General features: G+C 60.1%; 1 protein-coding gene across 1 annotated transcript; it reads left to right on the forward strand.

Annotated features, from left to right (window-relative positions):
* Positions 1–233: 233 nt before the first annotated feature.
* Positions 234–12,952, forward strand: CTSH (cathepsin H). Its single transcript, XM_045825108.1, has 12 exons — positions 234–403; positions 4,373–4,404; positions 5,410–5,515; positions 6,520–6,590; positions 7,093–7,197; positions 8,823–8,909; positions 9,063–9,118; positions 9,366–9,447; positions 9,952–10,020; positions 10,648–10,754; positions 11,847–11,972; positions 12,525–12,952. Exons 1-12 carry the CDS (start codon positions 313–315, stop codon positions 12,598–12,600), a joined length of 1,008 nt encoding a protein of 335 aa, XP_045681064.1. The 5' UTR covers positions 234–312; the 3' UTR covers positions 12,601–12,952.
* Positions 12,953–13,504: the final 552 nt, after the last annotated feature.

Below are 13,504 nucleotides of genomic sequence, written 5' to 3' on the forward strand. Positions count from 1 at the left end.
CGGGGACCAGGGGGACCGTGGGCTTTGAGAGGGGCGAGGAAGGAGGTGGCAGAGACCTGGAGGGTCGGAGGGTTGGAGGGTAGGCCCTCAAAGTCCTGCGAAGCCCCGCCCTATTCCAGCCCCGCCCCCAAGCTACAGTCCCGCCCCATCGAGGCCCCGCCCCCAATTCCGACCCTTCCTCCGCACTCCAGCCCCGCCCACAGTCCCAGCCCCGCCCACCGCCCCCGCCCCGCCCAGCGGGGCTAGGCGCCAGAGCTCCGCACGCGCCACCTCTGCGCTCCCGGAGCAGAGTCCGCCGCCGACTTCGCCGCGATGTGGGCCGCGCTGCCGCTGCTCTGCGCAGGGGCCTGGCTGCTCGGACCCCTGGCCCTTGGCGCTGCAAGCCTGTCTTTGGGCTCCCCAGGTACGTGGGTGGCAGTTTTGGGGGTCCGGGATCCGAGTTCCAGACTCAGAGAACTTGGCGGGGGCGCACCGCGTCGGGAGGAACTGCGGCCCAGGACTCTGGAGTCGGGACCCGGAGGGGTGCGCTGCGTTACGAGAGGGGGCTTGAAAGAAGGGGTATGCACGACCGGAGGACCGGTGGACAAGTGTCCCGGGCCCGCTGCGCAGTTGGATGCAGAGGCTAGGGTCCCAAAGGAGCGTGCAGCGGCCCTGTGGCCTCCCCCCACCCTAGGACACGCAGCGCTTGGATCTGCGCCTGCGGGACGAGCGCGGGGCCTTCCCAGCCTCTCCTGGCCGCTTTCCCGGACCTGCAGACGGGGATCCCCAGATATGCTCGTGCCCCTCGCAGAATGAGCGGGACAGCAGTCTGGAGTCGCCTAGAGCAGCAGCACCTTCAGCCCCTGAACACAGAGGGCTCCCGGCGAGCCCCGCGCTCTCTCTCCTTCCCCGCCGCTGCCCGCCACCCACCGGCTCTGGGCTCACCAGTCCCCCTGGCCCCTCACACTGGGGACAGAAAAAGCAGCCTCGGGTGGGGGACTGAAGCTCGATTTCGTCTACTCTGAATCTTGTCTTCTTCCAACCCACTTGTACAAGAGAGACCCCCGTCTTGCAAACCTGAAGGGCGCCTAGGCCCAGGTCAGTCCCACCCTGAGGGTGACCCAGCTGCCTCAGGCGAGGGCTCTGACTCACCCCGGAGCTGAGACGTGCACCCCGCGGGCCCTCCTCACTCCAGGGCAGGGCTGGGCAAACTTTCTCTAAAAGGCCAGACAGTAAATATTCCAAGATTTGTGGGCCACACGGTCTCCCTAGCAACCACTTAACTCTGCCGGGTACAGGGAGAGCGGCCATAGGCCGAATGCAAAAGGACCAGTGTGGTGCTGTTCCCATAAATCCCTCCGATTTATGAGAAGTGACATTTGAATTCAAGTGATTTTCAGGTACCGTACTCGGTCATTTTTTCCCAACAGTTCAAAGCTAGAAAGGCCATCTTTAGTTTGTGGGCTGGACATAAACAGGCTGCGGCACGTCTGGGGAGCCCCGTTGTGGATACCCCCCCGCAGCCTCGCAGACGGGAGTACTTCCGTCTCGCAGGACGAGGGGGTACTTCCTCCTGGAGTCACAGTGGGCTGACATGGATCTAGCCCAGGCTGGGCCCCACCGGGGTCATCCCCAGCTGCTTCTTCCACGGACCTCCAGTAGTCCAGTATTTCCACCTGCGTGTTGCTGTTGTTACCTCCCTGGGGGGCAAACACCAGTCAGTTGTCCCCAATTCCATCTGATTCAAACCCGAGTGCCCCACAGGGCAGGTGCCGGGAGAACGTGCATTTCCCCCAGGTTTCTGGAACAGTCTGTGACCCACAGGAGAGATCCAAATTCCGTACAGCAGAGATCTTCCAACTGGGTGTGGCGGGGATGGGGGCACAGGGGGGCGGGGGGAAACCGCAGGGAACACAGAGAAATTCCAGGGGACTCCGGCACAGACCGGGAATCAGTTTTCAGGGGGCCTTTCCTTCCCTTCACCCTAAATCTGGGCCCTGGGACCAGAGGCAGGCAATGCAGAGGCCTGCGGTGGCAGACCCGTCAAGGCCGTGGATTCTCCACGGAGAGTGAGCTTGAAAGAGCGTCTCACGGACCATGCCGGGTGTCTGTCAGCGGATGGGGTCTCAGAAACAGTGTGGAGTGATCAGGCAGCATGTGACTCGGGCGTGGTGAGGAGTGCAAGGAACTGAGCGGCATCGGTTTAAGAACGGCCTTCCTGCCCCGGCCGGGGGGCTCAGTTGGCGAGAGCGTGGCCCCAGGACGCCAAGGCAGCGGGTTTGGTCTCAGGTCAGGGCCCACGCACATGAAGCAATGAGTGAGACGAGAGATCAACATTTCTCTTGCTCCCTCTCCATTCTGCTCCCTCTCTAAAATCAATATTTAAAAAAAATTAAAAATGGACTTCATGGTCCCAGAAGCAATAACCAATCAATATTTGTATTGCTTATTATTAAGTAAGCAATAAGCTTTTTTGAGTAGCCCTTTGACCTATAAAAGAGCAGAGACCAGAAGTTATGCTGACCCATTATAAAAACAGACCATGTTCACCCACGAAGATAAAAATCCAGTTGCGGGGGTGGTTAGGAAAGTCCTGTTTATCAAATTAAGAGATGCATTTTTTGTGTGTGTGTTTTTTTTAAGACTTATTTATTTATTTTTTATTTTTTAGAGAGGGAAGGGAGGGAGATAGAGAGAGAGAGAGAGAAACATCAATGTGCGGTTGCTGGGGGTTATGGCCTGCAACCCAGGAATGTACCCTGGCTGGGAATCGAACCTGGGACACTTTGGTTCCCAGCCCGAGCTCAATCCACTGAGCTACGCCAGCCAGGGCTGAGATGCGTTTTTTAATATAAGTTAACTTTCTCTGTTGAAGAATTGCTTTTCATACTGGATAACATATCTGAAATGCTTTAACCCATCGGGTATGAATAATAACGATGATGATTCCTCGATCCAGAAAAAAAAAATGTGTGTAATATTCAGAGAGGTGTGGGTCACAGGGAGTAAAAAGAATTAATACTTTTTGATCTTGTCTCACAAAACGACGTTTGTGCGATCAAGTATGAACAAGTGGGGTGTGGGCGGAGACGTGGGTTCAGGGGAAATAGAAACTACGTGACACGTCCGACTCTTCTGGAAGAGGAGGTTCATGTTGACGACGGTGCGCATTAAATCATGGTACATGGATTCCGTTCCCGGACGGGGTCTGGCCCCGAGCGGGGCTGCCTGGGGCCAACGGGGGTGCAGGGGACTACGAGGGCATGTTTATTCAAGCTGCGGACAGTGAGACCAGGAAGGGTTTAGCACAGAAGCAGCAGGAGAGCCCAGGCTGGGCTGCCTTTGCTCACTGGGAAGCCAGAGAAGAGGGGGCCTTGGGGACAGGTCGGGGCATTAGCCTGGGACACGCTGCCGCTGCCCATTGCCCTCAAAGTTAGGAGACCCGGGCCAGCGGGGGAAGAAGCTGCAGCAGAAGAAGGGAGAGGGGATGCCTGAGTTTTCATCTTGTTTCTTTTCCCGTGGGTGGGCAGGGATCTCATCAGGGAAGGGCTCAGCAAAGTATTCATCGGTTCTCCAGGGGCGCCCTGGCAGGGTCCCAGTCTCCTCTGAGGGGTCCGTGCCAGGGCGGGGGGTCTCTCGTCCCCTGCAGTTGGTTCTGGCGTTGCCCACCTGGCTCTGCTGCTTTTCTGGGCCTGGAGCTGGAGCACCACCGAGGCCTGGATGTCATCTCCAGGGGAGAAGGGGTGGTTATTTTCCCAGTTCTGCCACCCTGGTGACCAGCGACTCGCACTGGGTGGCCAACTGCTGTCCATGGTGCTCAGCGCTCTGAGGTGACTTAAACATGGACCGGGGGGAGCAAAACCAGGGTCCTCAGACAAGTGGCCAGGCGGTCACTGCAAATACAGGTTTATTGGGAGAGTCACACCCATTTGCTGCCCCAGTACAAGGACAGAGAGGCTGTGACCGAGACGGTGGGGACTGTGACAGCTAAGATAGTTACTCTCTGTGCTTTTAATGAAAAAACTGCTGACTATATGTGGACCATTCAATTAACTTCTTATTGATACACAGTATCATGCAGAAAAGCACACGAATCGTCAAACACACATTTCAATGAATTTCCACAATCTAGCGGTGGCATCAGCAGCGCCCCCGAAGCCCCCTAGGAGGTGCTCTCTGGGCTTTCACCCCGCAGGTTAAGGAGCTTTGCAAAGCCAGTTTGGATACCACAGCCATCAGAGTGTGCTTCCTTCTGGTGCGGTGGCCATTCTGGTGTTGGCACCATTCTTGGGGCTGTATGTTTAACCCAGTTTCCTGAAATGCAAATCAGTTCTCAAGTGCCTCCCTGGGCAAGGCGCCCACGCCTGATTTTTTTCTTTCTTTCTCTCTGCAGAGACGTTTCGCTTTAAGTCATGGATGCAGCAGGTCAGTGCCCGACTTCTTCTTTCTGAAGCTCTTCATTCCTCTCCCTCTCAGTTTCCCGGTCGCCGTGCCAGATTCGAGACCATGGGGCGGGGCTTTCCAACCGCACCCTCCGGGTCTTTCCCAGCCCGTGGAAAGGTTCGCAGGCACCTTCCAGAGGTGCCCGGTACTGGAGGGGATCTCCAGCCCCGGGGTTCAGTCCCTGTTTTGTTTTTATTTAAAGATTTTGATTCTTTTTAGAGAGAGGGAAAGGGAGAGAGGGAGAGAAACATCAATGTGTGGTTGCCTCTCAAACGCCCCCTACTGGGGACCTGGCCCACAACCCAGGCATGTGCCCTGACTGGGAAATGAACCGGCGACCCTTTGGTTCACGGGCTGGTGCTCAGTCCTTACTTTGTATTTAAATCACACTGCATGCTGGCTGCTCTGTCAGTCAGTCAGAGAACACTAGTGCATGTGCTTTTGAAAAATGGTGAATTTGGCCATAAACTTGGCCCAACACCAGCTATGGTGTCCAGGGGTGACCTGACCTTGGCAGGTCTCTTCACCGGGCCTCTGGGGCTATTGGTGGACATGCAGGGGCTCCGTTCCAGCCACAAGTCCCTGGATGCAGGGGGTTGACTTTATAATTTCCTGAGCCCCAGGACAGTGTCACACTCACTGCCACAGTTTTGGCCTGAGAATCATTAGCAGCAAAAAAGGCTCCATCTTCCCTGGCTGGTGTGGATCAGTGAATTGAGTGCCCACCCGTGAACCAAAGGGTCACTGGTTCGATTCCCAGTCATGGCACATGCCTGGGTTGTAGGTTGGTTCCCCAGTAGGGGGGCGCACACGATGCAACCACACACTGATGTGTCTCTCCCTCTCTTTCTCTTTCCCTTCCCCTCTGTCTAAAATAAATAAGAATTTTTTTGTTTTTTGTTTTTTAAAAAAAGCCTCTATCCGTCCTGGTAGAGAAGAAAACTGCATGAAGGTCCCAGGAGCTCAGGCTGCTTTGTTTTCTTTTAGCACCAGAAGACCTACAGCACAGAGGAGTACCGGCACCGGCTGCAGACCTTTGCCAGCAACCAGAAGAAGATAAAAGAACACAACGCCAGGAACCACACGTTTAAAAGTACCTTGGGGATGGCTTTGCTGAGGGCCTCTCCGTCCTTGGGAGGAGGGTGCAGCTGATTGCTGCAGAGAAATCCCTGGGGCGAGGGGCGGAGGGGCTGGCTCAGACCCACTGTGCTTTTACCCTCCCTGAGATCCAAGGGGCTGCAGACTTAGGACCACCATGCTGGGGCTGCTGCCCAGAGGCTGAGCCCTGGCCGGGCGAGGGGGACATCTGCCTCCAGGGACATCCGCCTTCCCTCCGGGGCACTCATGGTTTCCAAATGATGGCACTGTCGGCTATGCCGGGGACACGGGCCTCAGGCGCGAGCTGCAGGGAGGCCTGGGTTGGATGTCGTTTCTGCCCAGTACCGGCTGTGCGACCTGGCTGGGGTCACAGTCTCTGAAAGCGACTGGGCTAGGAAGTGGAGATGACGCTGAAGGAGGTGGCAGGTGCGCAGGCACCTGGCTCGGGTACTGTGCTTCTGTCCCTGGGCATCTAAAAGACTTACCAGTGGGGCATCTGAAGCCGTGAGTGCCCAGGCCCAGACCCCAGACTCACAGCCGCTGGGCAGCAGCTGGCAAGTACCAGGTCTGTCCAGAAAATACACCTAGCCAGGCCCTCCACACGCAAAGAAGGCGCAGCAAAGATCAAGGCCATGCTGACCGTGTTTTTTGATTAGGAAGCTGCCGCCCCTCCAGGCCCAACAATTAATGAGTATCTTTTTCCATAAAAATCTTTCTCATAGTACCTGGCGGGACACTCTCTGGACAGACCCCAGATGCCCTGCCGACAAGCTCCCCCGGGGACTCTGAGGCCCAGCCGGGGGCCGAGCTCGGGGATGGGATCACGTGGCATTTAAAAACGTGCAGCGGCCGAGCTGTGGCGGCCGAGCTGTGGCGGCCTGGGGGCGGGGGCGCAAACAAACGTGGGGCTTTCACGCTTTTCTGTCTCTTTCGTAGTGACTTACAGAGGAGCTCTTTCTTTTTTCACTCCGGTTTTTCTTTTTCCTCCTTTTTTTTCAGTGGGAATAAACCCCTTCTCAGACATGACGTTTGCTGAGTTTAAACGCAGGTTTCTTTGGTCGGAGCCTCAGGTAGGTGTCACCGGAACTTGGGGACAACCCCACGCCCCCAGGCAGGTTCACACCAGACACAGCCGCTGCTGGGGCCCCAGGCTCTCTGGGCGGCCGGAGGTCAGGGCCCCTCAGCCCTCGCAGCCTCAGCGCCGAGGATGCTGAACTCGGGGTTGCCCGGCAACATACAGATGCCCAGTGAAAATCCAGCTTCAGATCAACAACAACAGAATATTTTAGCATAAACACTGCATGGGACAGACTTCCATTATAGCGCAGCCTCGTTCGCCCCGCACCTGCCCCTCGGACGGAACGGCAGAGCGGAGCCCGCACTGACTGCACCCGCTGGCCCGGCTCTCCCGAGGGGAGCCAACGCCTGGGGCGGGGGCAGGGTGGTTCTGACAGCTGCCGCCTTTCTCATCCTCTCTTAGCGACTCCACTTTCATTACACACCTGTTTTGTTGTTGTTGCTGTTTTAAATGGTTCTCTTCGCCACCGAAAAAAATTCTATCTATTGTTCCAGAACTGCTCGGCCACCAAAAGCAACTACCTTCGGGGTACAGGTCCCTACCCCACCTCCGTGGACTGGCGGAAAAAAGGGCGCTTTGTCTCGCCAGTGAAAAACCAGGTACTCCGACAACCCCATCCTCTCCCCGAGAGCACCCACGCTCTCCTGCGGCTTACCAGGAGGAAAACCTCACAAGGACCCCAAACCTCGGCAGGCAAACCCCCAACTGTACTTTTCCTCGTCTCTTTGGAGAGGCCGAAGGTCCTATTACAATGGGCAGAAGTTCCCCCCACCCCCACCCCACTGCAGGGTCCCCACTGGCCCCAGGTCTCCCCTAAAACCTCCCCCAAACACCGCAGATACTGGGCACGAGGGCTCCATTCCTACCCCGCGGGGCCCCCAGGGCCCAGCCTCTCCTTGGCAGCTTCCCTCTAGGTAGCTGCGGGTGGACCATCAGCAGAATGGCATCCAGCAACTCAGGGACCCTCTGGCCCGACAGGGGGCTGCCCTCAGTGGGGAAAGGCGCCCCCTGCAGGGCGCCGTGCCTTCCTGCATGCAGAGCCGGGCCCTGCTGTGGGCTGGAGAGTCAGACCCCACCCCCTGCTGTCCCCAGTCCCACCGAAGTCGGTCCCCTAGCAGTGACACTGCAGTGGCTTCTTCAGAACCGTGCCAACCTCTCAGCCCCAGGAAATCCAGGCTTTCCCGGACACACATGGCTTCCCACGTTAACTCTCCGTGAAATACATTCTCCCCTTTCCTGGAAGCCTGGGCACAGCTTAACATCCTCCCCGGCCCCCCGGGGCGCAGAGCCTGCCTAGAGACCCGGACAGGTAAACAGCCCCCAGGAGCAAACGAGCCCCCCTCCCCCCTGGCCGTGACCCATCGGAGAACCCACCACAGTTCAGAGCAACGAGGACTCGGTGTGGGGGCCTGACCCGCCCACCATTCGGGTCAGCGGCTTGCTCTCAGGGCCTGATGTAAGCAGGTGGCACAGGCCACTCTCTCTGACCGGGTCTGAGTTCCAGGTCCAGTGCTTGTGGTGAGGCCCTGCCCTGTCCCCTTGGGGGGGGGGGCACAGGGCCCCTCTTAGCTGAGGGGAGACTGGGAGCGGAAGGGATGGGGGACCCACATGCAGACGAGCCATTAGACCAGAACAGGGCAATGCCATGTGCAGCAAGAAGGGCCTGAACCCCGAGGGCTGAGAGAAACAGGGGTGGCCATGGGGCAATGGTGGGGCAGGCAGGGCCTTATCGGCCTTCTAACAGCCCCGTGAGGCAAGCTCTGTCCTTCCGTCCCACACGTGATGAAACAGGGTGAGACCAGGGACATGCCGCCCAGGGGCCCACAGAGGGGGGTGGCAGGCCGGTCACTGGAGGCCGGAGCATGGAGGCTGGGCAGTGACAGAAGTTGCTGGGATGGACGATGGGGCTGGACGGGCAGAGCCAGGTGCCTGGGGGTCCGGTGGGGAGGCCTGGGCCTGGGAGGGGGTCAGCCTAAGGGGGACAGGTGGGGGACTTGTTACAGTCAGAAGTTAGGGTGGTGGGTGGGACGAGATGGGAGGTGGAAAGGGAGAGAGAAGGTTCCAGAAGCAGGACTTTGTTGAATCCTGCTGGGAACCAGTGGGAAGAAGAGTCAGCAGAGGACCTGGAAGCAGGGGAGCCGCAGGCCACCGGAGGGGGCCCAGCACTGAGTGGCGGACACGGGTCCAGCCCCCGCGCCCAGTCACGGCCCCACCCACCCTCCAGGGCGGCTGTGGCAGTTGCTGGACCTTCTCCACCACGGGGGCCCTGGAGTCTGCAATCGCCATCAAGACGGGGAAGATGCTCTCTTTGGTAAGCAGCTGGCCGCAAGGGTGGGGACACTTCCTGCCGGCCACGGCTTTGCCCTGAGGGCTGGCGGGGCAGCCGGCCAGGCCCCTGCGGAGAGGGAAGCACAGTTGCGGCCCAGGCGCGGGCTCACGGGTGTGTGTTCGTTCGCACCTGCAGTCGGAGCAGCAGCTGGTGGACTGCGCCCAGAACTTCAACAACCATGGCTGCCGAGGGTACGTCCGCGCTCCGAGGGCCTGCTGATTGCTAGCGTGGGACCCAGGGTGCCTGCCAGGCGCTGCCACAGACACGGCCCTGCCCACCACCCCGGGGGGGGGCAAAAGCGTCCCTGTGTGTTGGAGGGAAGGTCACCTTGCAAGCCCAAGCACCCTCAGGCGGAGCAGAGCGGGGCTGTAACCCCAGCCGCGCCCTCTGCCCCTGAGACACGGCCCAGCCCTGGCAGCACCTCTGTGCTCCCCGCAGGGGCCTCCCCAGCCAGGCCTTCGAGTACATCCGCTACAACAAGGGCATCATGGGCGAGGACAGCTACCCCTACGAGGGCAAGGTAGCTCCCTCCAACTTCCCGTGCTTGCCAGCGCGTCAGACCACGCCCCTTGCCGGCCCCCTCAGCCGCAGGACCGCCCCTCGCAACCTTCAGAGTCCCCTGCCTCTCCCCGGCCACGCCTCCACTGCCCCTCGCCCGGCCCCGCTGCTCTCCCTCCTCCCACCCTGTGGCCCATCAGGACTGTGACCACACAGACTCACGTGCAGGACGTGCCCCTGGGCCCATGCCCGCGGCATCCAAGGCCTGCTGACCATGCCAGCGGCCCCCGCCATCACCCCATCCCCGCCAGTCCACAGCCGAGCCTGGTCATCTGCCAGCGCAGCACCGTCCTGCCGCTATGAGAAAGAGATGTGTCCCGTGCTCTCTGAAGTGACCCTGTCACCAGGGCCTGGACACGGGGCTTCGGCCTCGAAAATGTTATCAGACCGCGTGGGGGAGGCCTGAGGCCTTAAGTCTCAGCCGGGCCCCCTCACTTGCATGCCCGGCCCTCTGCCACCCTAACAGGACGGCAACTGCAAGTTCCAGCCCGGAAAGGCCATCGCTTTTGTCAAGGACGTGGCCAACATCACCCTCGTGAGTACCCACCCCTCCCCCCACACAGAGGCCCCGCCTGGGCCTAGGGTTCCCAAGGAACAGCGCGGGAGGAGAGACAGGAAAGGACAGTCAAGGGAGGAAAGCCACAGGGGGCCAGGGCCAGGTTTGGGAGGAGGGACTTGTAAGCCAAGGAGAAAACCCAGCCCTGCCTGGGGTGGCTCAGTGGATGCAGCACCAGCCTTCGAACCAAAGGGTCGCTGGTTCAAGTCCCAGTCAGGGCGCATGCTTGGGTTGGGGGCCAGGTCCCCAGTAGGGGGCGCGTGAGAGGCAACCACACATTGATGTTTCTCTCCCTCTCTTTCTCCCTCCCTTCCCCTCTTTCTAAAATAAATAAATATATTCTTAAAGAAAAAGAAAACCCAGAGGGCCCTGGCCATTTGGGCATAGGACAGTGGGGGGCCTCAGTCACCAACACCTGCTGTGAGGGGGCCCCTTGGAGCTGTGTTTTTGTCCAAAACAAACAGCCTTCTCTTCCTTCCCCCTGGCCATGCACCCTGCTCTGGGCCTGTCCCCGGCCTAGGGTGCAAAGGGCCACATTTTGAAGGTGGGTGGGGAGGGGACAGCAGTCACATATGTCCGTCTCTCAGTCCTCCTGTCCGTCCACAGAACGACGAGGCGGCCATGGTGGAGGCGGTAGCCCTGTACAACCCCGTGAGCTTCGCCTTCGAGGTGACGAGCGACTTCATGCTGTACAGGAAGGGCATCTACTCCAGGTGAGACCCTCCCCCGGACCCCCCCACCTGTGCTGGCACTGCTGTATCCCCACCACCACGCCCTGCACGGTCCACGCAGGCGGGAGGTCAGGCGCAGAGCTTGAGCTGTGTCTTCCTGCGGGAAAAGCGGCCTCCAATTAAGACCCAGGTCAAAAAGCCAGAAGCTGTGAAACGGAGAAACGCAGGCAGACCCTTCAGCTGCAGGCTCCGCCCACCCCGCTGCCTCCTGCAGTGGCTCCTCCTCCTCCCACCGCTCCCAAAATGCTGGTGACCCCAGCTCTCTGCTCCGCCCTCTCCCCGCCCCTCACTGCCCCCTGCTGAGAACCCGCGTGGCTCACACTGCTCCAGGTGGTGGACCCACCTGCCATCTCCCGCCTGTGGAAACCTTCCCTGTGCTGCTGTCCCGGCCCACCATGGCCAGTCCTCGCCGCCGCCTCCCCCGGTCTATCCCGGGGCCCCCCACCCCACTGGCCCACCCTCCGCTGAGAGCCCAGTCAGCCTCCCCCGCTGTCTGGTGTCTGCGCTCGGCTGGCCCTTCTTCCTCCAAGCTTGTCCTCCGTCAGAACCACCCATCCTCCCGTCCTGCCCTGTGCCTTGCCCCGGACTCACCCCACGGGTTTGTAGTTCCCGTCTCAGGGAGGCTTCCTGCCCCGCCCATCCACCCGGTCCTTGTTGGGCCAGACCGTGTCCCCGGGGCTCCCTCCGTCTCCCACCGTCCCAGCCCCCAGCCCACTGCCCAGGGCGCCAACGCCGCTCACGCCCGCACGTGATACACGTTGGCTGGGTTACCACACAGTCCCTCAGTCTGTTCTCTGGAACCTCTCAGAATTTCCTCGTGGACCCTATGCCAATGGAAAACCTGGTATTTGCCCTAAACACAGGTAGTCTTAAAAATAAGGACGGAGCAGCAGAGCCACTGCGCTTGCGCCCCCTGCTGGGTGGCACCTTCTCTCCGCTGTGTGCGCACGGCTAAGAGCAAAGGGCCTCTCCCTTCCCGGCACCTGCAAGAGGCACTCAGAGACGCTGGCTGCGACTGGGCTCTTCACGTCGGTCTCCCCAGACTGTCAAAGCCGGTTTATTTTTGTTTTCCAGTACTTCCTGTCATAAAACCCCAGACAAAGTCAACCACGCCGTCCTAGCTGTCGGGTACGGAGAACAAAACGGCAAGCCCTACTGGATCGTGAAGAACTCCTGGGGCCCCAACTGGGGGATGAACGGGTAAGCCCAGGCCCCCGTTCTGGGGGAGGGCAGGACGGCCCTGCAAACAAACGTGTAGCTTCCCCAAAACGAGCTGGTCGGTCGCGGAACCCTGGGGGGTGAGAAACACGTGTGAGCACAAAACCCCTCTCGCAGCCCCCTCTCCAGCCCTGGGCCTCGGGTCTTACCAGCTCAGTCGAACCAGGAGTCTGTCTGGCTCCGCCCTATAGCAGACCTCTGCTGGGAACACAGGCCCAGCCTGCCTCGGGGCGGTCTGTGTGTGGGAAACGGGAAATCGGGGCAGCCAGTCTGTCCCCTGAGGCCACCCCTTTCCCCGGGGACCCAGGGATGCTTAACGAACCACGTCAGGGCCCTTGGGGAATTCTGAGGAGTGAGAAATGGAATCCCATTCACGAAGTCAGGCCGCTGGTTTCCTGGAGATGACCGAGCCCCAGGCCGCCGCTTTATGAAGGAGTTCAGGGGGCTCCTCCCTGGAGTCGGATCTTGGTGGGCAGCCAAGCGCTGCAGGAAGGGCAGCCGCCCACCAGGCCTCAGCCCACGCTCTCTGCCCAGGTACTTCCTCATCGAGCGTGGGAAGAACATGTGCGGGCTGGCCGCCTGCGCCTCCTACCCCATCCCGCAGGTGTGAGCTCGGATGCGGCGGCTGTGACCCGGCGGCTGCGACCCGCCGGCAGGCAGAGAGAGAGGAACACCAGCCCGCCGGGGCCAATGGTGGGCGTCCTGCTGTGGAGGGAGCACTGGGGGAGCTGCCCAGGGCCCCCCCCTCACACCCTCACCGCCTGAGCGAGGGTCCCAGCAGGCCCCAAGTCCACCCATCTCCTGACCAGACGTGCCTTAGGCCTTGTTTCTGACGGACTGGCACTGACCAAGAACCTTCTTTATCCCCTGGGCGGGGCTGCTGCTCACCTCCAGAGAGCTCTGGGGACCGTCTTCTGTGTGGCCTTGACTCAATAAACTTCCAGGGAGCACTGCCCCGGGCACTTCCAGGCCCGTGCTATGTGCTGGGGACCAAAGATGACCCAGGTTGGGCCTGCCCTCAGGGCTCAGGCCTCCCGGGGTGGGGCGGGGGGGGGGGCAAGGGGGTTGCCCGGGTGTCTGCAGGGAGGGTGGACAACGTGGGTGCTGGTGTCACCTCTGCCGGGGGGGGGGGGGGGACGCAGGAGGACAAATGGTTTTCTGATGGGATAATGGAGCGCGTGCCAGGGGCCTGGGCCCGGGTGTAGTCTCACAGCACCGCCCCCTCCTCCGTACACACGCAGCCTCAGCAGCAGGTCCAACCCCAGTCATTGCCAGGCACCCCCACATCATGTGTCCCCACGGCCGTCCAGCCCCTGCCCCGGAGCAGGAACCACACCCCGGGCTCAGCTGCCCTGTCTCCCACAAGGCTGTGCTTCTGAAACCTCCACTTCAGCTCATTTCTTCTTCCTCATCTTCAATTCCTGTTTTTCTAAGATTAGCCTGAATATGCTACATGTCAAAATTCAAACAAGCAACACAAAGACATCTTTTACTTTCCCCAACTGGACTCTCCC

Source organism: Phyllostomus hastatus, unplaced genomic scaffold (assembly GCF_019186645.2).
Source record: "Phyllostomus hastatus isolate PE091 unplaced genomic scaffold, TTU_PhHast_1.1 phas_scaffold_555, whole genome shotgun sequence".
Lineage (NCBI taxonomy): Eukaryota > Metazoa > Chordata > Mammalia > Chiroptera > Phyllostomidae > Phyllostomus > Phyllostomus hastatus.

Excerpts from the sequence above, each read along its gene's own strand:
- CTSH (XM_045825108.1), top strand. The coding sequence starts at position 313 with ATGTGGGCCGCGCTGCCGCTGCTCTGCGCAGGGGCCTGGCTGCTCGGA. Across the intron at positions 9,119-9,365 it reads AACAACCATGGCTGCCGAGG|GGGCCTCCCCAGCCAGGCCT; the intron begins GTACGTCCGCGC and ends TGCTCCCCGCAG. Across the intron at positions 9,448-9,951 it reads GCTACCCCTACGAGGGCAAG|GACGGCAACTGCAAGTTCCA; the intron begins GTAGCTCCCTCC and ends CCACCCTAACAG.